Source organism: Sceloporus undulatus, chromosome 2, assembly GCF_019175285.1.
Source record: "Sceloporus undulatus isolate JIND9_A2432 ecotype Alabama chromosome 2, SceUnd_v1.1, whole genome shotgun sequence".
Classification (NCBI taxonomy): domain Eukaryota; kingdom Metazoa; phylum Chordata; class Lepidosauria; order Squamata; family Phrynosomatidae; genus Sceloporus; species Sceloporus undulatus.
In genome coordinates this window covers 254627458-254655226 of record NC_056523.1, presented here as the reverse complement: position 1 = coordinate 254655226, position 27769 = coordinate 254627458, and the positions used below count along the sequence as shown (strand labels likewise).

General features: G+C 39.9%; 1 protein-coding gene across 1 annotated transcript in view; it reads left to right on the top strand.

The window, feature by feature from the left end:
* The window catches only part of LOC121922129 (contactin-associated protein-like 4), a 363219-nt gene that overhangs the window by 282164 nt on the left and 53286 nt on the right, over nucleotides 1-27769 (top strand). Inside the window, 3 exon segments of the mRNA XM_042451118.1 lie at nucleotides 308-464; nucleotides 5168-5295; nucleotides 14488-14658. Of these exon segments, the coding sequence (XP_042307052.1) occupies nucleotides 308-464; nucleotides 5168-5295; nucleotides 14488-14658 (456 nt within the window).

The window sequence follows — 27769 nt, the reverse complement described above, 5'->3', positions numbered from 1 at the left end:
AATTGCATAAGTGATCTGCTTAAGATAAATGATTCTAATATCATGCCTGGTTGATTTAGGAACCACCAGTTCTTTTGTTCTAGGAATACAGATAGAAACCTTGACAGTAAGTTAGTTCATGATAATGAAACATTAAAATGAAAAATCTGTTAATATTTTGAAGAAGTAGAGCTAATTTTCTTTTAAAATGATCAAATTTCAAAAGTTTTTAGGGCTTTGTATGTGGGTTTTCTTGAGCTGAAGCAACACAGCAAAGGTGGAATTGTAATCTTTATAAAGCACCTGTATTTTCTAACCTGTCTTTTAGATGGAATTCCATTCAGCTGGTGGATTGGCAAAATCAATGAGACCCAGACATACTGGGGAGGTTCCAAACCAGATGTTCAGAAATGTGCTTGTGGAATACAAGGCAGCTGCATTGATTCCCAACATGACTGTAATTGTGATGCTGACAGAAATGAATGGTAATATCATTTGTTTTGTGTGCAATGAATTTAAAAAGAGAGAAAATATCTTTCTGTTGTATCTGAGAAATGTTATCTAGCTGGGCATTTGTTTCTGTCTTAAATGAAAGCTTGTTTGAAGATTCTAACATACCTTTGATACAGTCAACATTCATCAAAAGGCTTTTATCTGAAAAAAGAGGTGTTACCTTTTCTTTAATGTTTCCAGAAGAAAAGCTGTTTTGCTGACTATTCTCTGAATATTATCTACTATATTTTGTGGTTGTTACTTCTCCCTTGCCCTCTCACGGAAATCATGCAAAATACATGGCTAAGCTGCCAGCACTGTTACTGCTCCTTAAAAATAAAAAGAGAACCCTCCCGCTACCCACCACCCCAGATACTTAGGGAACAGAAAGAAGTATTCCTGCCACTGCTAAATCTGTTGGAGTATTTCCTTCTGGATATACAATATATGATTAAACGCTCCTCACATTCTTTTTCTTCCTAGGAAGAAAGAGGGTGGAGAACTTCAAAAGGCCATTTACACACATTTCTGCAAACTCAGATCACACAGTAGAGTTTTCATGAACAAAAATTAGATTTCTGCATCCTTACGATTTACTAGCTAAGGAACAAACTTCACTTTATGAGTATAGCAGCTCTCCCTCACTCTCTCTGAATTTGTGCATGTGAGCAAGCAGACTCAGCAACCAATATCATGCTGCAAACAGATGGGAATGTGATGCCAGTGTCTCATCATAAGCTAGAGATACCAAGATGAAATCAGGTAGCTGGACTGAATTGCTCATTGTGAAGATAATTATTTACAGGTGATAAGGAGATACTATATACAGTAGAAGAAACTGAACAAACAGAGTTCCTCTCAGTACTCACAGTAGCTTACATCAGCTCTCACAGAAACTCCAACAACTCACTCTAACTCACTCTACACACTAATAACAAACTCTATGATAACCCACACATGGTTTATGTTAGACACAGCTATATATACCCTAGGCTGATTTAACTCTCCAGTCCATGGCATAATACATTACCTTATTGTCCTGAGTCATACATATCACAGGTGCAGTACGCAATACACATCTAGGCGTCTGGCCACCTCAAGGACATTTATTTACATGTCCTGGCCTTGTCACACACACCATACACACATTATGACTGTGCAGTTCACTAGATCTTATTTTTACATTGCCAAAGGCTGACAACCTACTCTTAGGTGTAGATTGTTGAAAATCTGTCCTAGATAATTAGAGAATTGTGTCAATGATCATTTTCATATCATAATCTTAAAGTTTTCTCTGTGGAAGAAAAATGTGGGTCTTTATTCAGATACACTTTGGCTATTCTCTAATGCATAGACAGAAAACAACAAGCAGCTCATTTAGTAGATTGGTCATCAGGGCTATGTCAGGGCTCCACAAAACCTAAATCAAGTAGTAATCAGCAGTGATGTATTCAAAACTTTTACTCCAAATCTCAAGTCAAGTCTAAAGTCCCCACCTTCAAGTCTCAAGTCCCTGCAAGATACTTCAAAGTCGAGTCTCGTTGAGTCTCAAGTCTGGGAGCGAGGTTTAACAGAAAAAAAAGGATGTGGGGGTGTATGTGTGTGGGGAGGAATGGAATTTCAATAACTATAAAATCAAGAAAATGTGCACACAGTAACTTAGGCAGTAACTTTGAGGCAGCCTGCACCCGCCCCTTTCCCCTCCGGATTGGCACCTGGGCATACACAGTGGCAGCCCCAGAGGCCCCAATCCACCACTTCTACAGGCCTCAGGGAAGCAGCAAAACGCCGCTTCCCCGCAGCTTGGAAAGGAGTGTCTTTGGTGTCTTAGGGACACCTAGCTGCAGGAAAGGGGAGAAAGGGGCCACTCGGCCCTTTTCTCTTCCGCATCACTGGCGTGGCCGTGTAAAGGCCGCACCAGTGATGTGTGCAGCAAAAAGGAGCTCCGTTTTGGAGCTCCTTCCTGCGATGCTGAAAGGGGACCCCAAGCGCCCTGCAGTGTTGCGGGGAAGTCATGCTCATGCTGTGCCGTTTGGCGGTGGCGCAGCTGTGATGTCATAATGGCGGCACCTGTGTATACAGGGCACTGCCATTATCATACCACCGTGATGTGCTAGGGTTGCGGGGCGAGCGGTGGCGCCGCCCTTGGACAACCCTAGCATGTATCCAGGCCGGCACAAAGTGCCAGTCTGGAAAGCCCCATATATATCATAGGCAGCTCTATGCTCTAACACATTTTGGGACTGTTTTTCCACTTAAAGAAATGCTCCCCTTGCCACCGGACCTCGCCAGGAGCTACCTGGGCCAGAGGGACCTTGAAACGGTAGTACATGCTCTGGTAACCTCTCGATTGGATTTCTGCAATGCGCTCTACATGGGGCAACCCTTGTACCATACCCGGAAGCTACAACTGGTACAGAATATGGCAGCCAGACTGGTCACTGGCATACCCAGGGCCAGTCATATAACACCTGTACTTAAAGATCTGCATTGGCTGCCTATTTGCTTCCGGGCGCAATACAAAGTGTTGGTTATAACCTATAAAGCCCTACATGGCTTGGGCCCAGGATACCTTGAGGACCGCCTCTCCCCATACAATCCGCCCTGCACACTCAGAACATCTGGGCAGCAGCTACTGAGGGTCCCAGGGGCAAGATTAGCCTCCACATCAAGGAGGACGTTTACCATCTCAGCCCCGACCCTCTGGAATACGCTGCCCATAGAGCTCCGCTCGGCCACCTCCCTGGCCCAGTTCAGGAAGGAACTAAAGACCTTCCTGTTCAAGTTAGCATTCCCGGATACAAGCTCCAGTTAGTCTCCCCCCCCCTCTGACAGCAGTGGCAAGCTGGCCAGAATGGGTTTTTAATGTAGATTTTTAATGTATTTTCTTTTTATTATATATTGTATTGTATTTGTACTTGTTTGCTATGTTGTGCACCGCCCTGATTGTAAGAAGGGCGGTATAAAAATAAAACTATTATTATTATTATTATTATTATTATTATTATTATTATTATTATTCCTGTGCTCTGGGTGCATTTAGGCAACAGACTGAAAATCCTGGCTGATAGTTGGGTGTGGGGTTGTTGGAAATCCGGGGTTAGGAGCTGCTGAAGTGTCCCCTAGGCAAAGGAAAGGGTGAAGAAGAGCTGGCAGTATTGCTGGAAGGATACAGATGCACTAACTTGAGCAGCACCATGGGTTGGTGTGTGTGTGTTTGTGTGTGTGTGTTTCTCCAATGGAGCTTGAGGAGAGAAAGGAGGGATCCAGGTTGTTAAAGTATATCATTGGCACTGAGTGGACTGACAGGGGGCACTCAAAAAGAGTGTAACAATTACTGTATTTCATTTGGGTTGAGGAAGAAGCAGGAGAGATGTCTGTGCAAATGGGAAGACTAAACTAGAGCCTGAGCTTTAAGAAAGGGGCTGAGGTCTGCACAGTAGCCTGTGAGAAAGCTTCCCACACTCTGCAAAAAGGTTTTAGAGAATGTTGCCAATCTTGCTTGCTGTATTCCCCTCATTTAAACATTTTCTGTGCTCTGGGGATGAGTTTTGCCTACTGCTTAGAAATGCTTTAGAAGACTCCTCCTCCTCCAAGACCAGCAAGTTGATAGCTAAAATAAAATAAAAAAAGTCTCAAGTCGAATCAGTCAGTAATTCAGTTGTGGCCAAAACACACTGCAGAAATAATCTAATTGAAACCACTTTAACTGTCCTGGCTCAATGCTAGGAAATTATGGAAATTCTAGTTTTGTGAGACATTTAGCCTTCTCTGTCAGAAAGCCCTGGTGCCACAATAAACTACAATTGCCAGGATTCCCGAGCACTGAACCAGGGCAGTTAAAGTAGTGTCAAACTGGATTATTGCTGCAATGTGTTTTGGACCTTAGAGAGTTAAAAACCACATCAACAGTTTTAGGTTAGACTGGCCAATTCCACATAAGGAAGTATAAGGCAGTTTCTCATATGAATTCTAACCTCCCCATAGAATTAGATTATCATACCCCAGCATTTTTCTTTGCAAGGAAGACACAAATGTATCTGCACACACACACAGCAACTTACAATAGAACCCTACATGCAAACAATTCTTTCATCAGTTCTTCACAGATCCAGGAAGAAAGTGATACTTATAACTCTTCCAAATGGAGTCCTGAGACTGAGAAGCTGAAGCAACATAACAAATCCATAAATGAAATTTGAACTAAGGTCTATCATTGATTCATTCTTTCACTGATGTAAGTGTAAATGTCTTATTGTTTGCTTCCTCTTATATAACTTTGATTGAATGTGTATCCCCCACACACACCTTGAATTACTCCTGGACAAAACATCTACAGTGAGCCTTTTGTATATGCTGGGGTTTGATCCCAGGACCTATTGTGGATACCAGAATCCATGGATGCTCAAGTCTCATTAAATGCAATGACACAGTAAAATTGTGTCACTTTTTTAAAATGGAAAAAAAAAATAAAGATTTCCTTTTTATTTTTTTTTAAAAAACATTTTCAAGTCGTGGATGGCTATTTAGGTAAACAGTTCTATAACTTGACTGCTTAACTACCTGTTTTGAAAATGCATCAACTACACAGAGCTATCACAAGGACCATAATGTTCCTTCACATATATGAGGTACAAACCCCATGGCTATATTTTGAAGCACTATCTGAAACATTGTGTCTTCACATTATTTTTAGGACAAATGACACAGGCCTTCTCACTTACAAAGAACATCTCCCAGTAACAAAAATTTTCATCACGGATACAGATCGACCAAATTCTGAAGCAGCTTACAAACTTGGGCCTTTACTTTGCTATGGTGATCGTAAGTAATTGTGTTTCAACAATTTATACCATCTGACTTCTCTGTCTTTGAAAGTATTGTTCTTATGGGACTTTCAGGGGCTTAATTGGACCTTGACTTTGTTAAGTTCCATCACCTGGCATCCATTTTGATCTCAGCCTGAGGACATTTTTATGTCTGATCCTAAAGGTACTGTAGGAGTGGCGTGCAGCATCTGGGCACTCTGTAGGGCAAAGACGGGCATGCGTCATCAGGACGCTATGCCCCGAGCCCACCCCCATGCCAGGTTTAATGGCGAGTGTGTACAGGGCCTATGTCTCTTTATTTGAAGTATATATTTATTTGATTATAATTTAGCTTGAATTTTTATGTTATGATTCTGGTTTTCAGGGTTTTATTTATTTGTTTGTTTGTTTGTTTGTTTATTGCTATTGCATTTGTTTTGAGAGACTCCCTTCCCTTCTATGGTCCCTTGATATAATCAAAAAGACATAATGTAATAATATTCCTTTATTGAACCATGTTGGGCCACACTTAGTGTCCTTGAAATATACCTTTGAGTGAATGATTTGCTACTGAAAACTGATGGCATATCATCAGATTTGATGTTGAGTCTAGCAGAGAGACATTTAACTGAGCTCTCCCCCCCCCCATACCTAGCCCTTATGCACACCAGCTCCTATGAGTGAGACAGCAGTTGTTTAAAATGAATCAGGGACAATTTGGGACATCTCTCGGGCATCTTCATTGCATTTTCACACATAGACACACAAGTTTGAGAGAGAAAGTGAAAGAGAAGGTGTGTGAAAGGGATCTGGGAAAGAAACATCTTCCTGAATTTCTCACCACCACACACTGTTCATATACTAGCTTGAGTGTGTGAGGGGAAAAAAAGGGGGGGGGGTTTGAAGGACAATCAGAAACTTCAGCTTGAACTCCTCTTCTTTTCCCTCCACTTCTAAAGAGAGAGTAAAAGGAGTGAGAGTGATCAGGAAGAGTCTGAAGCCCTCATTTGAATTCCTCTCCACCCACTGCTGCCCCACATACAGTACACACGGGCTTGAGAGCTGAGGGGAAGGTAACTGTTAAGCTTCCTTGTGCTCTCTGCAGTTCATTCTCTTCCTCCATCTTAACCAGTCACAAAGAAACCTTCAGAGAAGCCTTGGAAATTCTCCATTCCTTACTTCTGCAACCATTTTAACTTTGAATTTCTCCCTTCTCATTGCATACTCCAGCATTATAGAGTTCAAATAGATGTCAGCCAGTGTTATTAAATTTGTAATTTTTAAATGAGACAACTTAGGATAGTGCTGAAATAGCATACAAGGTATCTTAATTCTTTGTAAAATCTATGATACTTTGACTGTTAATAAACATCAATTTTTAAAATTCCAGTACTTTCATTTTAGTTGTAGTAATTTTAAAATATGGCCAGGAACAGCAAATGGGGTGTTTTACATAAATACAATTTTAAGTACATACCAACTTTTTAAAATAATAATAATAATAATAATAATAATAATTAAAACCACTATTTAAAAAAAAAACACACACCTTATTTTCATACACATGAAGCTATTTTCCTCAAATATTAAATTTTAAAATTTTAAATCAAAAATAAAATTGTAAAGATGTAGTGTTTTGGCACTTCCACAAACCTGAATATGGGCCCCTGGTCCCACTGCAGTTGTTCACTTGATAAATGAATAATATCCAATTAGTAGGGTTAGAAATTGAATAGGCAGTATAAGAACTTTATTTCTGTCATAGAGGACACCTGTGTTTGAACTTTAGCTCTTCTTTTCGACAATATTATGTTGCATGCCAGATTTCACATTTGGGGCTCATTCCCACTTACATTTAAACCGCTTTGGGATTTGCCTTTGCTCCGTGTTGGTAAATCGATTATAAAAGGTCTGTTTTTCCCAATATGAAAGCACATATTTTCATTATCCCCTTGTAATCACTTCTTTTACGATTGTCATCCTCACTAGTTTGTGCCGCTTCAAAATGCATGTCAATCATCTCTGCGTCATCAGTGATGTAAGTGGCAGCCCAGGCAGCGCAGCTTGGGAACTATATATATTAAATAAATTGATAGAAGATTCAATTCATTTGTTTTGCAATTACTTGCCTGATTGATTGCAAGCAGTTGCGAAATCAGTGAATCAAATCTTATGTCGTTTTTATTTAAAATCATGTACTCATAGTTCACACCACAAGCACAAAGACAGTGCTGAGAGAGGGGGGAAATGGTGGATCTACCAAAAACTGGGGAGGGATGGTAAACACCCCTCTGCCATTAGTCCCTCTCCTCCAGAATGATGTGATTCAGATCCATCGTTCCTACTTGTTGTACATGCTCCGGAATTGATTCTTCCTAAAAGAACTGTAGAAAGCTGGAAAAACGGGCGGGGGGGGGGGTTGTGTTGAAAAACTGGTTTTTTTGTGTTTGCCTCACTGTATCACGACAGAAATCAAATAAAAATAGGATTGGAACTGGTTTCAAATGGAAATTATGGTCATATTAACCGATCAGCAATTTCCTTTAAATCACAATGGGAAGGAGTCCTTGGTATATTTTAACTCTTTGGCTGGAAAATCTGCCGATAGTAACTTGCCAATTGATTTGCAACATAAAGAGTGAAAATTGTCTGTCACTTTAGAAAACTGTGTGGGATGGTTGTATTGATTCACTGCCACCACCATTTTTTTAAATCCCTGCTGGAGTTTTACGCATGCAAAGTTTATGATTAATCACATAGCAGCGTTTTCAACAGCTTTCTTGCAAATAAGAAACAAATTTGTGTTGTGATTCTAACACTGGAGTTTCATAATAGCATTTTACAAATGGGAGGTTGCAGTGAAAGACTCTTGTAATGGATTGGACAGCATTCAAAAGCAATCATTTTCCTGCTTATGTTTCTTTTGTATCCATTTTTGTTTCCATTTTATTTCCAAATTGCCAAAAAGGAGTTAATTAATGTTCTTTTTTACTAAACCTTTAAAATAATGAAAGCAAATGTTTTGTTGCATATAAATGGCAAATTACTTCTAACTGGGGTAAATGTGAATATACTGCTATTTATAGTAAATTGAACTTTCTTGCTTGCCCTTTTTTTTGGGGGGGGGGGAGGATGCACCCTTCTCCAACATTTCCTTACAAACAATGGCGCTATGCTTATGGGTAAGCCTTTCATGGTCCCTTTTCATTTATTTTACATACAGCTTATCCAGGATTAATATTAGGAAAGTGGCCTAAATCCAATTATTTGCTACACATAGAGTAAACCCATTGAATTAAATGAGAAATGGGTAAAGCAAGATTCATGCATATTCCATATAGTCAATGGATAAACTCTAGTAGGAGTTAGCAATTGTATTTAAACCAGAATGTTCACATTTTACTGGTTTTGTTCTTTTAAGTCCGGAATGGAGTAGGGATCTTTGTTGAAACTACCCATAGAATTATTGTAAAATAAATTCTGTGCTTCTTTAGTTCAGTACTCAATAAATATTGGATGGTTTGGAATTGTATCACAATTCTTTTCCATTGGATATACAATAGTTGTGCCTGTCCTAAATTCCCCAATTCCTTTTATTTTTTTATGACTCTCTTTGAAACCGTACACCAGACTCAACATCTCAAACTCCCAACTCTTTCTCAGTTTTGGTGAGAAGCAACTGATACATTTAGCAGCTACAATTAACTAGGAAAAAAGATCAAGTCTTTCCTCATGAATTGTAATCCCACAGATTTGATATTCTCAGTACTGTTCACAGCAGTTTTGTTGATTGTGTGGGGTCAAAGAAGCCTCTAAGAAGAACAGAGTAAAGTCATATTAACAAGGACAAACAGAAAGTGAAACAGCAACTTCAAAGGAAGGACTATGAGATGAAAAAAAGGTGATGTAGATTTGAATACTAGCCCTAGTATAGTGACTTTCTCAAGTGGAAACATATTATTTGATTTCCTGCAGTAATATGGTTGGCTGGAATGGGAGAGACAACAGAACTATAACCACAGACTCATGATAATAAAAACTATAGCACATAGTATATGAATTTTACAAGTACTCCTCACCTGATGGGAGGACTATGTATGACACACATCTTTCTTTCCAACTCACATGGACATATGTGTTCATATCCACTACAAATTGGATTGCAGTTTGCAAAGATACATGTCACTGTAACCTCACTAGTCTAATTCATAACTTCTATCTCAGGAAAAAGGGCTGGGAAGAAAATCATACTTATATGGACTATAGACAGTGCATTGTGATAGCTACCTGTTATGACTGGTACAATTAATAGCTACAACTACAGTGGTACCTCGGGATACGAATTACCCAGGTTACGAAATTTTCGGGATACGAAAAAATCCAATAGAAAATAATTGTTCCGGGTTACGAATGTTTTTTCGGGTTACGAAAAAACTTCGGCGCTATTTTAAACGGAACCGCGGCTTTTCCCCATTAGCGCCTATGGCATTTCGGCTTACGAAGGCTTTTCGGGTTACGAAAGCGGCCGCGGAACGAATTAATTTCGTAACCTGAGGCACCACTGTATTTCAGTCATAGAGGAGACCATAGTGTGCACCTGCTTGCCATTAAACACTTAAAGCTAAAGACCTGTCAGAGGCAAAAGAGAGGAAGGGAAGCCTAGATTTCAGCACCACAAATATGGTTTAATGCACAAGCATTAAAGTTCAAAAAAGAAAGAATGAGAGACCTCTTCCACAAGATCCAAAAACTCAAAAGGAAGTTCAAACTATAATAATTTCTTGCCAGGTTAGCAGACAGTCAGGACTGTTGGGAACTTCAGTCCAACAGCATTCAACTGTAGCATATTTCACAGCTAATGATTATTTATATTTGTCTAATTTCCATTCAGATCTAGATTCTAAGGATAGAGACAGACACTCATTCCATAAAACTTCTGTGATAGAACAACCATTTTTCACAATATGTGCGTACATTCATTATTTTGGATTAGGTCAAACAGGTATTTTAGTTTTTCATGGTACTTTTTGGTCAATGGTGACAGGAGACAAAAGAAATGAAAGGGCATGGGCAATAAAGGTGAAACATTATTTCTTTTCTGCAGTCTGAAATATCTCTTAGGTGTGGGACTGCCTATTGTTGCACTCTGGAAAGGCTTACTTAGATAAACAACATTGTTATCTAGAGATATGGGGTAGGCCAAGTATATTACCTCTTCAATCAGTGCTCAGAAAGAATCTGTGTTGCCTGAGAACCCATGTGTAGCATGGAGAGGAGAGTCTTTTTATAAGAGGAGTGTTTTTCTTTGCAAGTCATAGTATATTCTTAGCCTCTGTTTTAGACACTCATCTTGCACGTAAATCATCTCTGTTCACATGAGTTCTCTGTAGATGTCAAGTGAACAGTATAAGACATCTGTGCACTGCAAATCAGGTGAGGTTAGAAACATTGCTTTCCTTTTCAGTTTTCAAATATGTTTTTAACAAAAGGAAGTAGTTTGTGTCACATTTAAAACAGAATCATTGGCACCATTCCTTGTAGTCATAACAGTTTGAGAAATGGAGAAGGGTGCCCGGGCCATTGTTCTGTTAATATATGATATATATGTTATATCCATTGATGACATATATTAATTATGAAAGTAAACTATCACTTCCCCTTTCCCATACAATTATATTATTTTGGGGTCTAGAGTTCAACACTCTGGATAGCACCTTTAAAGTTCATACTAAAGCCCAGAATGGATTCACCCGTCCACTAAGAAGGATGCTATCAATGGCCAGTGATATAAACATAGTAATATAATGTTTGCATTTGTACAGTAGGTGCAATTCATGTAGCCACTCCACTCTGGCAGTAGGATTGTTGTTGTTGTTGGTTGCAGCTGCCCAACAGCTCCTTACAGATCTGGCAGGGCTGTTGGCCAAGTGGGAAAATGGGTACCAGACAATAGGAGCATGCCACCATCAACAGCAGCTGCTGGTGGGAAGAGGCTGCCTTCTGGATCTGGTGGGTGTACTGGCTGGGTGGGACAGTGAGTCACCTACTTCTCCCACTCACTCAATAGCACCACCACATCTGGAAAAGATTGCTGAGTAGTGGCAGTAGTCCATCCCCACCATGGCAGAGACAGCCTGACTGGCAGAAGGGGCTGGCTGGAGGGTGACAGCATGAGTTACCGCACTGGGGTGACACCAACCATAGTGATGCCATGCATCCCAGTATCACACAACCACCTTGATAACAACAGGAAACTGATGTAGCTAGCATTTAAAACTTTTAATTTTAGTATCAGCTCAGTCTTAAACAACATGGAGTTAGCAGGGACAACTATATTTGGTATTCATTGAAAGATGTTGCCTAATTTGATTTAGAAAGCAGTAGAGTTCATGAAAGTGACAAGCATAACTGTTGGAATTTAGAAGAAATATCAAGGTGCATTTAAATGTGCAGTGTTGTGCCAAACATATCACCTTGGGCCTGAGTTTTGTTAAAAATGTAAAAAGTGATATCAATGCTAACTAAAATGTCCACAAACTTCTAAATAGATTACCTACCAAGCAATTGGTTATTTCATGTAACATTACCACGTGCTTCGGCCACAGGCAACAGAGCATTCTGATGGCCCAATCCTAGTTTTTTAGGACTGCATCAGCACTGCAGAAATAATTCACTTTAACACCACTTTAACTGCTATGGCTCAAGGCTATGGAATTATGGGGTTTGTAGTTTGTTGTGCCACCAGAACTCTCTGACAGAGAAAACTAAATGTTTCACAAAACTATAATTGCCAGAATTCCATAGCATTGATCCATGGAAGTTAAAGTGGTGTCAAACTGGATTATTTCTGCATTGCAGAGGCAGATTCAGATAGGATGGAGTATATCTAAACTGTACTCCAGTATAATGACACAAAACATAGGGGCAAAACAGACCGCCCCTTCCAAAGCTGGATTGGAGCTCTGGCAACAGCACTCTGTGGCTCCAAACTGCCTTTTTGCTGGCCAAAAAAGGAGCAGCAAGGAGCCACTCCTTTTGGAGGTGGCAAAAGCCAGGCTTTCCACCCCACAGCAGCTGGAAGCCAGCTTTAAGGTGCTCCGGCAGTGTATAGCATATAAAAGCCATGCTGCTGGACTGCCTGGAAGCTGCTCCCCATGTAAATGTCTGTGTAGCTTCTGGGTGGCTTGGGAGTGTGCGGCGTGTAAATACCACAATCCCACATCACCCAGAAGGCAACACAAAAGGGTGGTGTGTTTTGCCTCATAGACAGGGTTGTTTGTTTGTTTGGGTGTGTTTGCTGTTGCTGTAGTTTTAACCCCATTGTTATGTTTTTAAAGAATTTTACCATTTTACTGTGGTAACTAGTTTCACTGAGTATTAACTTTTTTATCATCAAATTTTTAGTTGTATCTTTTGTAAACTGTCTTGGGTCCCTTGGGGAGAAAGGCAGGATATATGTAAAAATAAATTAATTAATGGCAGAAAGCATGGTATGTTCATGTGAAGTTGTTTCCTTCCATTGATACTGACTGAGTGATCTACACATTCACTCATGTACTATATACAGTGTTTGGTTAGTGTTCTGTATTGCAGGTATGGATTTCTAAAATTATGGATCCATAACTGCTTTGTATTCAGCATGACTACATTGTTTTACTGTAACACTACATAAATACACTCTCCCACCCAATGCCCCAAAGAGGAGCATGTTAATACCTCATTCCACCAGCAAGTGAGTCTGCGACAATGAGAACCAGGGCCTGTCGCTATTCCTTGTTGCATCCTGGAAGCCTGTTGGAAACATTATCTTCTTTGAACCCTAACTGAAATTGAACAGACCTCCTTTTTAAGTTGAAATGGGGAGATTGCTATGGAGGATACATCTACACTGCCACTTGCATCTGTGGGAAGTCCCCTGCACTGTTTAGTGTGAGGAAGGGTGGTGGTGTGGCTGTTAGCATGTGGACAACTGGATCGAGCCAAATTAGACCCAACGTCCAGCTATCCGCATGCCAAAAGAACCTGAGATCACTCTGGGGTTTCTAGGAAACACTGGGAATTCCATTGACTATGTTTAGTTTGGAGCAAAATCAGGCCTGTTACAGATGGGTCTTTGCTCCGCCCCCAGTACATACTAGTGGTTGGCCGAGGATGCAGTGTCCAATCAGGCCTCACCCCTAGTATGTACTGGGGGCGTAAAAATGGCAGCGCCCTATACACAAGGGTGCCTCCATTTTGATGTGACGGACGCTTAGCGCCCAGCCTGGTTGTGACGCCGCAAGTGCACCATCAGTGCTTTGCGGTGTCACAACTGCACTGCAAGAAGAACCCACTTTTGTGGGTTCTTTTTGCTGTGTGGGGGAGCCGTGTGGTTTGTTCGCTGCGGCTCCCTCACGCAGCAAACACGGGTGCTGGCAGAGCGCCCTTTTTGTGTGCTCTGTAAAGTGCCATAGTTAAAGGACAAAAAACCATAGCTCCTCCCCAGAAATAGCTTTACATAATCAGGATTGCCGGCACCAGTTTTTCACCAGTGCAGATGAGCTCTAAGTATCTGATACAGAAAGCAGCCAATGTAGAATATCAGCATTTATTTCTTAACTTTGTTAATACAGTATTTATAACTCATATTTCAGTCCTGAACTTGATTCCCTTCCCCACAGGTGATTAAGAATCACACTAAAACAACAAAAGGTGAGCACTAAAATGAGCCATGAAAAAAGAACAATAGAAAAGTGCAATGATGTAGGAAACAGAAAAATCAGCAAAAAGTGGTCCTCAGCCAGAATCATTTAAGTCCATGATCACTGTGGAGTAAAATGTTGTTTTGATTTGCCCAAATGTCCATTAAAGAAGAAACAGAGTGGACTTTGCAGAACAAGGGAGACCAGTGGTGCTGATTAAGGCTGTCTCCTGGATAGCCATTGACAGTGTTTGTAGTGAAGACAGTGCGGGACCTTCACTAATCACTATAAGCAACAGATGGCAAGATCATATGGGAGAATACAGTCTTTTAAGTATCCTGTAGCATCAATGGAAATCTGGACTGAGATCAATATGCAACTGCAAGTGAAGAGGAATACTGGGTATCACCTGTTTACATATTTAATTGACTGCCCCCCCCCCCTTTTTTTTTTTAATACAACAGATGTTTAACAGTGTTCTCTGTCTCTCTCTCTCTCTCTCAACTTTTTTCTCCTTCTGCAATTAGGAGAGTTTTGGAACGCTGCTTCCTTCAACACTGAGGCCTCATACCTTCATTTCCCCACATTTCATGGAGAACTTAGTGCAGATGTGTCTTTTTTCTTTAAGACTACAGCTTCCTCGGGAGTGTTTTTAGAAAATCTGGGAATTAAAGACTTCATAAGGATAGAACTTCATTGTAAGTCTAATTTGAATAAGTTTCTTTAGTCTGTTTCATTTAAATGTTTAGATGATGTGTTCAGCATAATTTTAGAATGACTTGATTCCTAAATCTGCAGGGGGGAAAATTGAGATGGCTGACTGAAAGGATTTGATATTTAACCAGCATTTGAGCTGCCACCAGCTGTATATATGAACTTTAAATTGGCTGCTCAGATACTTTTGCAAGCAATTTTGAGTGGTCTGTGACTTTTACAGATGGCTCCCACAGGGGAAGAGTGGAGAATGAATGCCCCTTTAATACTGATTAGTCTCTTTAAATAGTGAGTTATAATCTAAAATCATTTGATTATGTGATGTAGATGACTAACATTTGGTACTTGGCATGGGGATGTCTCACAGAAGGTAACACACCTTTTCCAAGAATACATTGCATTCCATTGTCAACCTAGGAGCAAGAGAAGTCATATGTTAGACAAACTCTAACAAAGAGTGGGAATCATGTGGCCCTCCAACTGCAGTTCCCAGTATCTTGAACAATTGTTCATGCTCATTAGGGCTTCTGGGATTTATAATCCAATATCATCTAGAAGTCTAAATAATTCTCATCCCTTCTCTAAGCAAATGAAACACTTATCACTCATTTCTTTTTGCCTGACCAAAGGGCAGCCACTTTTTATTCTTTGTTACTGTACATTAATTCTGTGCTTCAATATAATTTGCAGTCATTTGCACTCCTTTGCAACCAGGAATGGACAAACCAATACTTAAATCCTTGTGTCTTTGTTTAATGAGAAATAAGATACAACTGTCTAGGATATCTGTCAGACTGTTATATTTCCATGTGACCCTGCCCAGACCTGAGATCCTCACGTGAGGCCCTTCTTTCCCTCCTACCACATTCACAGCTGTGGTTGCTGGGTACAACAGATAGGGCCTTCTCAGTAGTTGCCCCCAAACTCTGGAATTGCCTCCTTGTTTTACTATTGTGAATAAGTGAAATGCTGGAGAATCTCTAAATGGTGCCAGTTGTGGAGCGTCATTCTAAATAAGCAGAATGATTTTTGCCCCTTGTCAGAGCCACTCCAAATTCTAATAGTACCTTTTGAAAGATGTAATTATTCCCTTTAATTTATTCTGTTTGGCAGAAATATTATAGTTTCATGCCACTCCAACCACAAGAATCCCAAAAATAGTTAGAGAAGGCATAGAAGGCTGGATGAAACTAGGGCTATAACTTTGCAAAATTCATATTGGACCAATGGTTAGTCCCATCTGGAATAAAGGCATTGAATCAGGTGAAAGGTGAGTCAACACCCAGGTAAATTCTGTTGATTCCATCAGTTTTAAGTTTTTGGAACACCAGAGCAGAATTCAGTTCTAAGAAATCAGAAAATAGATGGTCTCAGAGGGTTAACTGACAGGACAAAACAGCCAAACCTCAGATCTAGAGATAATTTACTGCCTGTCCCAAGTCCTGTCTACACAGATGGATGCCCTCCTGTATCACAACTCCTAATTGTGTGAACCAGACTAAAAAGGGTCCATCTTCCAATCCATCACACTACTACACAGCTGGTGCTAGGATGACCTCTTATGCCATAAAGGCACAAATGGGTGCTCACTATTGTAGAGGAATAAAGTGGAGGAACAGCAGCCTAATTCAGTCCAGGTGAGAGCAAGCAATCTGCTGTGGGAGCAGTTTGGCCCAGAACATGCTCATCAATGTCCAGACAGAAACTAACCTACAGGTGGGAGGCTGACTGCTGGCTTAAGAGTGAAACTTTCAGTGTTTCCCAGACTTTGGCCCTTCACATGTTTTGGACTTCAGCTCCCAGAAACCCTACTTAATTTGGTCAACAATCAGGAATTCAGGGAGCTGAAGTCCAAAATGTCTGGAGAACTAAATTTTGGGAACTACTGTGCTAAATTATAGGTGGAGCCATTTTGCAACACTACATTATCACACAGTCCAAATGTCATTCTTCTTTCCTTCCCCACTTTGTGCTACCAGAAAAGACTAGACTTAAGGGAAATGTCAGATTGTACAAAATGGTGAATGATGGTTCTCTTTAGATATAAGACAAAGATGTTGAGGAGGTAAAGAAGAGCAACATGAGAAAAATCATAAAGCATACAAAGCAATCCTACCCCGCAGGTCCTCTGGTTGGTGAATGTTAATATATAGCTACTGTATTCAGCTATAGGAAGCACTTCCAACCTGTAAATCACAGTTACTGGTGCACAGACAGTATTACTTGCTGAGAACAGGGTATCCATGAAAATGGATGGATTTGGAATGTTTTTCTGGATTCAAAGCATTTCTAGTCTTCAAGGGCTGGTGCCCTCACCTACAACAGTCTGGAAGTAGTAGAGTTAATCCCAAGGAGGGACTTTTTACTGGGGTGGGGGGGACTCTATCAGCATTCAAAAAATCTGGTACCCCTATCTTTCATTAAGTTGGCAAGACTTTGGAGCTGGTAAATGATCCACCACTTAGCTTCCCAACGATTCTACAATTCAAATAACAGAAGCAGATGAGATGGAGAATTGGATCAATAGGGATTTTTTTTTTACATAGATTAGGATTTGTTGTTGTTGTGTACCTTCAGCTTGGTCCCTATCACCAAGTCTTGGTAGGACTTGTTCAGAGTGGGTTAGCCACTGTTGTTGTCTTAGGCTAAGAGACTAAGGGGCTGTACACACCGGAGCCATCTCTGTTACAGCCAGATTGGGTCCATGACAACTGCACATCATGGCCCAGATCTGACCTTTGCAAGATGCAAAAAGTAGCTGAAAAAGGTAGCTGCTTTTTATGCCCTGCAAAAGGCATGATAGCTGCATTGCCACAGTTTGGCAGTGTCCCTTTAGTGCTGTGTCATATTACACAGTGCCAGATGAGGGCCATGACACTACATGCTGTGCGGTGTGGTGTGTGACATCATGCTGTTCTGGGCTGGGGTGTGTGTCATGTAGATGCTATGCCCTGACTCCGAGCCCAAGCCAGCCCAAACTGCCAGTCTGCACAGCCCCTAACTTGTCCAAAGTCACTTGGCGGGTTTCCATGGCTGTCTAGGGATTTGAACTCTATTATGCTGGCATCATAGTCTAAAATTAAAATCACTATACAAGTGGTGGTGAACCTATGGCATGCATGCCATCTCTCTCTCTCTCGCTCTCGCTCTCGCTCTGTGTGTGTGTGTGTGTGTGTGTGTGTGTGTGTATCTGTCTGAGGGATGTATATGTGTGACAGAGTGTATATATAAATATATGTGTGTATATATGGGTTGGTGTGTATATGTGTGTATTTGTATGAGAGTGTGTGTGTGTGGGGGGGGGGGAAGGGGCCGACTCTGCCCCACTAAGTCCAAAGGGGAGCTGTATAAGGTTGTTGTCGTTATGTAGTTGTGCACCTTCAAGTTCTTTCCAACCTATGTGGCAACCCTATAGTGGAGTTTTCTTGGCCATTTTCTTTAGAGGGTGGGTTCCTTGCCATTCCTTGAGGTTGAGAGAGTGAGATGTGTGTGTTTGTGTGTGCATGCCTTCAAGTCATTCCTGGCAACCTAAGGTAAAACTATAATGGGGCAAGCTTTATCAGAGGAGGATTTCCATTGCCATCCTCTGAGACTAAGAGATCATTACTTTGTGTGGTGCCTCCAAGTCATTTCCGACTTACGGCAACCCTAATGTGAAACTATCATGGACTTTTATTAGCAAGTTTCATCAGAGGGGGATTTGCTATTGCTAGCCTGAGGTTGAAAGGGTGTTCCTTGGTTTTGCCCCCCCCCCAGAAGTCCTGCCCCACAGAAGGTGGAAGCCCCACCCCACTATGGAATCTCTAAAGGAGAAATATGTAAACTCCTCAGGAATGTCTCCTTGGACTAACTCATTAAGAATTAAAAAAAAAGGTCTAGTCTACTAGCGAATTGAGCTAGGTAGAGCTCAATTAAATTTGTTATCCTTGGACTGGCAAGAAGGATGTTCTCTAAACAACTTGATCTTCTGAAGCTAAACATGATTATATCTTAAATGCAGCACTTTAAATGTAATTTTAATTTGTTATTGGTAGATGATCTGGTCATTTCTACAATGTTACACCATTCTCTTATTACTACTGTGGATTTTTTCTACCCCCTGTATGTTTAATTTTAATCTGGTCTAAGATTAGGGTTTGTTTTTGTTTTGTTTTTTGTTAGTACGTGTTGGTAGTTTGAAGCATTCAGGTGTGTGTGTGTGTGTGTGTTTAAAAATAAAGGGAAATCATTTAGTTATTTCTGAGAGATGGGAAAGTATGCAGTGTTTTTTTGAAAATTATACCTTTAATAGTAGCTATCTACTTTTGGGTCTTGCAACTATAACATTCTATAATACACTCACAGGGTTGTTTATCCCATTTAAAATACAAGACTTTCAAAAATGAGCACACAATAATGATTTTCTGTAGGAAATTTAGGAAATTGACTGAAATGGTAGCATAATTTCTCAAAATGTAGGTAATAAGAGCTTTACATGTATTTTCAAGCATGGCTGGTTTCTGTTTAGAAAAGCTGCAATATAACTCATACAACAAATGCAGGGGATGAGGATCAGGCACAAGCCTTTTCTGCCAGTAGAAATATTCTTCTACTAGAAAAATTCTCTTCTCCTGGCTGATTTCCAAAATTTGCTGACATAATAATCTGCTGCTAGAACTACTGTGATGGTTAAAAGCACTAATAGAAGAGCCTGTGAGCTCTAAGGAAAGATTAAGATCATGGAGAAAACAAATTATAGGAGAACCAAACATCTTTGAGCACAATGCAAGCATAAAGTCACTCCAGGATGAGGATTATCCTAAATAATTCCCATTATGCTGTATCTTGGAAGGGCTTCAGTTGCCCTAATGTTGACTGAACTGGTCCCTGGATCAGGCATACGGTTTAGATTCAGGAGATGTGAGATCCAAACCCTGGAATTTCCAATTCAAAGGCTTAGTAGTAGTCCCACTATGGCACTCTAGAGTCTGGAGAGCCACTGACAATGAAATATAATATTGAGCTTGGTGAAGGGTGCTTCCTGTGTTCCAGCCATGTAAGGCCAATCAAACATAAAGCCAAATTAATTTAACTTGCTAGCTTTGGTGTTTGCTTATCTACACAGTCGCTGTAATTCATGATGCGTAATGAACCTTAATGCAGATTGACCTCCCAAAGTGAAGGTTGGAAAAACATAAATTTGCTCTTTTCCTAATGTTTTGCATATTAAACAACAATATAAATTGTGTTGCCTTCTGTTGTACTGATGTGAACAGCCATAAGATACAATAAGCCAAGAGCCTCTGAGAGTCATGAAACCTGAAAACTACAGTTTTAGCAATACAGTGTGGAACCTTAGAAACTATTATAAGAGCTTAATGGGCTCTTGGTTTAACAAACAACAGAATCTGACACAGAAGCAAACAAATACATTTAGAATTGTCACAGAAGTTCTAATTGTTAGCATAGTCATAGATGTGCTGAAGTGGGAAAAGAAATCTTAACACACACGGCTGGAGAAGTTCTTCAGACACTGAAACTACCTCTGGGTAAGAGTTATATATCATGGCTTGCAGTGATAGCAGAGAGTTTTCTTTCATCTAAAATTTGCTTTCCTCTTTTCAGAAGCATTTTTTTGCCACAGTGAGAAAGAGATGCAGTAAAAGTTTTCTTTTTCTTGAAAAGTTACTTTTAAAAATCCTAATCAGTAGAAATTGTAGTTCTGGCATGTGCAGCAGTTTGTTACTGTTAACATTTCAGTTTGTAAAAAAATAATGATGTTATATCACCTGTTTACACTATTTATAACAAAACATCTGAATGATGCAAGCTACAGTACTGGCTTCTGGTACAAAATATAGTTTCCTCTGTCTGTTATCTCAGAGCTCACAAGAGAACCCGAAAAAGCTGTCCCCTGCACAGTAAAAGTCAGTACCTGAACTATGTAATATATTTCCATTTAGCAGTGTCACCATTTAGTGATGACTCCCCTGTAACTATAAAAGTAACTCAAAAGTTTTGTGGGTTTTCTGGGCTATGTGGCCATTTTCTAGAAGAGTTTATTCCTGACGTTTCACCAGCATCTGTGGCTGGCATCTTCAGAGAATGCTGACATGGAAGAGAGTTGGATATACTGTGTGTGTGTGTGAGAGAGAGAGACACCCTGGGTAGGGAGGAATGATTTCCATGTTAATCTGTGTATTGTTCTGTTGTTGATGGCAGGGCCTCAGGGTGGGAGGATATGCAAAGGAATTAGTGTCTGCTAATTGGTGATCATTATCTGCTGGGAAAGTCCTTGATCGTGGGTGGTTTTTAAAGGCTGCTCTGTGCCCACTCAGCTGTGCTCTAAAATATATTAGTATTTTCACATGCCAAAGACATTATTTACATATGTTTATTGTTAGAATTGAAATGTAGCCTTTCTACAGCAGTTCTCAACAATACAGGACAAATAACAACATTCAACCAAACCTGCAATAAAACAAGCACTAGGAATTAAAACTTATTCCAGTGTCAGCTAAAAAAAACTTACAAGATTAATTAATAGCCAGTAATGTAGACTAAGGCCTGTTACAGACTGCCAAAATAAAGCTGCTTCGGGTCTCTTTGGAGGTATGCTGTTTAAATGATGCATGGGTCCTAAGAATCCGGAAGCTGCACCAAAGCTGCATTCCAGTGCTTAGGAATGGAGTGTGGCTTTGGCGCGACCTCTGTACTCTTAGGACCCACACATCATTTAAATAGCATACCTCCAAAGAGACTCGAAGCAGCTTTATTCTGGCAGTCTGTAACAGGCCTATGTCAGACTAAAGTTGCTTCAGTGACTCAAATTGGACTCTAAGCAGAAATAAATGACACAGTGACGACTTGCTGACTTGCAATCAATTTCATCGAGAAACATTACAGAACAGAAAACCAATTTGTCCCTTTATTATTATTATTATTATTATTATTATTATTTTATTTCTTACCCACCTCTCCTCACACTCAAGGTGGGTTAGAACATAGTTAAAACACAATCATTACATTTTTAATGCTTCCATCTCACTGTTTTTAATCCTCTGGTCATGTGATAGAAGTGGTAGACTATGTTTGCTATACAGCAAGCTCCCACTTCCTATAGACCCCTGCCTCAAGCCCATTGCCTAATGCTTTTGCTGTTCCCCTCCAATAATGTCCATGCGTTTTGGCCTTGTGGTGGGTGTTGAGATCTACTCAGCAGCCTGTCCCTGCTGCACAGCACAAGAGCCTTCTTAAACTTTCGCTAGGAGCAGCAGATTTCAGACTTGAGGTGAGACCCAACTTCAAAGTGTTTTTCAAGGACTTGACTTGAGACTTGAGATAAAAGACTTGAATATATCACTGTATTGAAAACTGCCTTCACCTGGCAGCAGAAGCTAAAAAGACAGGGTAAGAAAATGAACCTCCTACAGGAAATAATCCTTGTTTTAGAGTAGCCTTAGAGTGAACCTATCATGGGATTTTCTTTGCATGATGTATTCAGAGGAGGTTTTTTCACTGTCTTCTTCTATGGCAGAAACAAGTATGACTTACTCTTGGTCCCCCACCAAGTTTCCATGGCTGGGTAGAAATTCAAATCCTGGTCTCCCAAAACCATAATCCAACACTAAAACCACTGCTCAATGTTGGATCTCTATTGAAACCACTGTTAGTGTACATAAGAGTAGAAAACATGTTTTGTCAGAAAGAAACAGGCTGTCAAGCTTACAACAATATTGAAAACTGAAAGAGGGAGCAAAGTAGAAAAGATTGAAGTAACAGTGGCCAAATGTATAGCAGACAAAAAAGCAGCAATATAACAGCATCATGGATGGTAACAATACAGAATTAAAGAAAGAAAAACAGAGGAGTTTACAAAAAATCTGTTTCAATAACAGACCAGAATGATCATTTATAGCGTTGATACAAAAGGAATAAAAATCCAAGGAGAGCTTTGACTTTAGAAAAGGGAATTAAATCTTAGGGAGCTGTCCCTGAACTTTACACATTTGGCCAGTTTAGGTGCAACTGTGGGGATGAAGCACAAAGAGGAAGTGGCTAAACAAACCACAGAACCATATACTTTGTCTTACCTCTTCTCAAGAATATGAGACAGAGAAAGATACCAACAATGTGGTTGAATTTACCAAAGGCCAAATAATGTCGAATTTACCACATTATAAGGGGGGGAGAGACAGGCAAGAGCACTGGCCTTTTCAAGCTTGTTTACATTAACTATATATGCCAAATTCCCCTTTGGCTGGTTGTATGCTGTTTTTACTATGCAGCCCCAAATTCCAAATGGATCTGGGCTGTTTACTCAAAGAACCTTACTACACAGGGGCTCCATGGAACAGGACGAGAACGGAATGGAAGGGGTCGTGAACGAGTGGGGGACGCATTTTACTGCACACAGAAAGTCCCTTGCTCATTCCGTTCCCTTCCATTCCATTCCAAATCTGACCCAAAGGAGGCGATTTTTGAAAACTGTTCAGAACAGTTCTCAAAAATCACCTCCTCTGGGGCGGATTGGGAATGGAAGAGAAGGGAATGGAATGAGTGAAGGACTTCCTGTGTGCAGTAAAATGCGTCCCCCACTCGTTCCCTTCCCTTCCCGGCCCCTTTTGGACCGTTCTCGTCCCGTGCCAGGAGCCCTCTGCAGTAAGGTCCAATGTTTAGACTTGATTCGGGGTTTCCACCCCTTGTGCCGCATTAAAAACCACCTTACTTTTTGCTCCACATTTTCCAGAAGCCCAGAGTAAAACACAATGACATCAAGTGGCCTCCTTCCCATGTTGTCCCTGCAAGATTGCGAGTTGCTCTGAAGTCAGAATAGGGATAGGTGCCTTGTTCTGACTTCAGAATGACTCATGCTGGTGACAATGGCTGGCTCAAAGGGATTACGTGGGAAGGCAGTTGCCCCTTGTCAGCGTGTTTTGCTGCAGCAGGTAAGGAGTAGCCTGGAGTATTCTGACAAATGTAGATGAGCCTTCAATCATGTTAAGTGGATATGGAGTTTCAGCCTAAATGTCTCAAGGCCACATCTTAGGAAAGAGAACATTAAAAAAAAAAGGCACAAAATTAAATCACAAATAAAACTGCTTCTCTTTTAGCAACTACATGAGGTCAATTATTAATGTCATAATAATGTTAAATCATTTCAAGTGTATTACCATTTTGAACTGCATCCTGAACTTAACACATTATTTATTATTAACATTTACATTTTTCAGCTACAAAACATGCAGTGACTTTGAACAATTAATAAGCAGTCAAACGTAAATTGGCAATTTACATTCAAAAGCATAGAAACGAATATATGATTTATCCTTTTGGCTTTACATAACAGCATCAGAGTGCTCCACTCTTGTTTTTAATAAAAGAAAATTGAAACATGAGTTACCAGAAGTAATTTTATTCATATATGGTTTGAGACACAAACATGCAAAGTTTCATATGTCAAACAACATACCTGTATAAACATGGACTAAATTTATAGATTCTACTGGTGGAATGATATACTATTAATATATAAATAAGATATTCAATTGAGACTTTATAGGTCAGATACTCAAAATATAACCACGCATGAAAACAGACTGATCACTGTAGCTATCTGACTAGAACCTACAACAAAAGAACTTGGCAATGCATACTTTTTGCAGCTATCTAAATCCATTACCATATTCTCCTTTCAAGTATTGGTCCTTTCAAACCTCCTTTGATGTACCTTTCTGGTTTGAAGATAAGGGATTACATAAATTATGCTTTTTATCCACTGAAAGATGGGCAGTTAGCACTTCTCAGTTTCTTTCATTTATATTTTGTTTCTTTCACTTTTAAAAAGATATTTCCTTGCTTATGAAGAAGCCACATATATACATTATACTGGCCCAAAAGAAATGAGCAGGATCAGCTCTTCCCCTAAATAAGCACTGTATACATTTGGATGTTGTGAAAGTGCTAGGACAGGTTACAACAAACCATCTGCTTCATGCCATCCTATGTTCACTCAAAAATATGCTGTTGAGGGAGGCCCTGACAGTTGACACTGGTTGGTCAAGAGAACATGAGGGTTGTTTTTTTTTCCTGTGACTACAGCAATTATCTGTATGCTAGTCTTTTTCTAGTCAAAAATAGAATAATAAGGGGTGACATCAGCAGCCCACGTAGAACACCAAGATTCACAGAACTGAAAGAGATCATTAGAACAATACCTCTTAGTGGGCAGGGTATGTTAAGTGTCAGTTGAAGAGAGTAAATAGAAATGGTGGGCGGTAAACAGAAATCGGTCATATAAAGAGAGTGGTATGGACTTTCTGCTATGTTCAACAACATCATTTCACATTGCAATATTTTCCTCACATGTTCATAGGCTATCTCCTTTTCCTAGTGCCTACACCATGGATGATCAACTTGTGGCCCTCTAGATGTTGTTGAACTGCAATTCCCATCACCCTAAATCATTGATTATGCAAACCAGACTTTATGTGACTTGTAGTTCAATATAAGCCTACCTCCAACTTATAGATACAAATGGAGGCCTTCTTAAAAACCAACTAACAAATGGATGACTATTCTCTTCTTTGTCTTTATTATCTAGTTTTTAAGCAAATGGTGAGCTATGCTTATATACTTGCTGTATGTTTGAGGAAGAGGAAAAGCATTCTCTAGTGGGTTACCTCCACAATATGTTGGCCCAGTGAGCTTTGATAGGGTTTATCTTGTGGCAAGTAGATCCAGCCTTTCAGCACTGCACAGAATGCTGAGCTGTGAAAAAGATGTGGGAAAGACTGTAGCAGCTGCCAAAGGATGACAGGTGCTGTACTGTTTGATGTTGTCCTTGAAAATATAAGTACATTATAATGTATTTTATGATATTTCTTTGGTACTGTTTTTTAAATCACTGCATAATCTTCTATTTTTAAAGACTGCTCTCAGTGCTAGAATTGCATAGAAAGCATACTAATTGCAACATTTCTAATGGATTATCCTGTCTGAAAAGCAGGTTAGATCTATTCAGACATTGTCTAGCACCATGTGTAAACTGAAAATGGACATGAAGGTGTGCATGTCAGTCTTGCATCAAAATCTTTCTATTATATCATGCCTTAACGATTTTCATATGTGTCACAGGAAGATCTGAAGAGCACTTTGGGGATATATTTGGTAGAATAAGTGTACAAAGTTCCAGAGGTTAGGACATGGGAGCTTTTACCAGGCATAAAGCTCCACCTGCCTACTGGCAGATTCAAACATTAATAGCTGCACCTTTCCCTCTGGATGTGCAACAATGACCAGACAATTCCAGGGTGCACTCTGTGGTCAATAAGTGGCCAGGGAGAGAGTACAGCTGCATTCTGGCATTGACTGATTGCAATGTTACACTCAGGGAAGAAGGAGCAGCTGTTGTTCTCCCAGACCTGGGACAGTACCAGGCAAAGTTCTACCTCTTGGTTGTAAGCGTGCATGCCCCAATGTTGTTCAGCTGCCACTGTGAAGCTGGAGAAAGATGTTCCATAAGATGGTACTGGATACAGTATTCTTTTTCTCTAAAATCAGTGGTACTAGATACATTATTATGCAACACCTGAAAAAGTACTTCCCAGTAATCTGACAAGAGGATTCTAGTCAAACGTGCTTATAACACTCTTTTCAGATCTTTGCTCTAAATACACAGAAATCTTTAAGGTAGGCCACAGACATTTGAAAAGAGGGACTAATTGTGCAGCATTTAAAATGCAGGATAAATGCTTGCACAGATCTCTTTACATTAATACAAAGTACATAATTAGATTTCCAGCATCATTCTACTTTTTATATGTAACATGCTACATTGATTAAAACAGAAGTCCTGTGTTCAAATCATTTGGAATTTTGCCTGATCCTTTGCTAGATTTTCTTCACACCTGCCTGCTGGGAGTAATCTCTTAAGTAAATGCCTGCAAGACATGTTTAAATGGAGTGTTTTACCACTGGAACACCCACTGTTATTTTCTGCAGGCTCCATACAGTGCCATTGATTTTTATATAGAGCCAATAATTGATTTCAGAGAGGAGCTCTGCTTCCAATATGATTGGAAAATGAGCTCCTCTAATTGAAGAGCAAGCAGAAATCATCACTTTTACTTGGATACCTGTTCAGGTTCATGTAGTAAGCTCACCATGAATCATAAATTGCATTTATACCTCATGCCACATCATAGATTTCAGTTGTATTCATCAAGTGTATATGCTGGACAGAATACATGAAAGCTGTAATGTCAAACTTTATATAACAGCATCCTTCATTATTTTAATTTATTTCTTAAACTTTTTCTTCTACGTGGTGCGTGAAACAAACTTTTTTGGCAGAGGGGATGTCTCTTTTTATTACATCTCATGAATTGTTATTTTCAGTAACAGGCACCACCTTACTCAAACTGAATTGTGCTTTTAAATGAAGTGTAGACGATGGATTGTATCCAAATTGTTAGTAAAGCATGTGTTATTTTCTAAACTTCTTACTACAAATTAAACATTTACTTTGTTGTTGTTGTTATGTTATTTCAAGTAATTTCTGAATAACTGACAACTCTACTATGAAACTATCACAGGTTTTACTTGGCAAGATTGGTTCAGAATGGTTTGCTCTTGCTTTCCTCCGAAACTGAGAAAATGTGACTTACCCATAGTCACCCAATGGGTTTCCATGGTTGAGCCATGATTGGAAGCTCCAGAATCATAGTCCAATGCTCAAACTACTGCATCATCATGGATGTCAAATAGTTCACTATTTAACAATATGTATTGTTAGGGAAGTCACACTCTCAGCCTCAGAGAAAGGCAATGGCACTCCCCTACAACAAATCTTGCCAAAAAAATACCATGGTAGGTTCACCATAAGTCAGAATTGACCTGGAATCACACAACAGCAACACTGTGGCTGGTCTACATTCACACCATTGTACTCACAGAAGATAAAGAGCTACATCTGTAAAATAATGTGTGCTTTGGGTCTCAGCTGCATTTAGAGAATACTCACTGAGATTGAGAGAACTAATTTAACAACTTCCATCAGTTCCAATGGGCCATTTCTAAGTGTGACTAAGGAGCTGACCAGATGAAGAGGAAAAA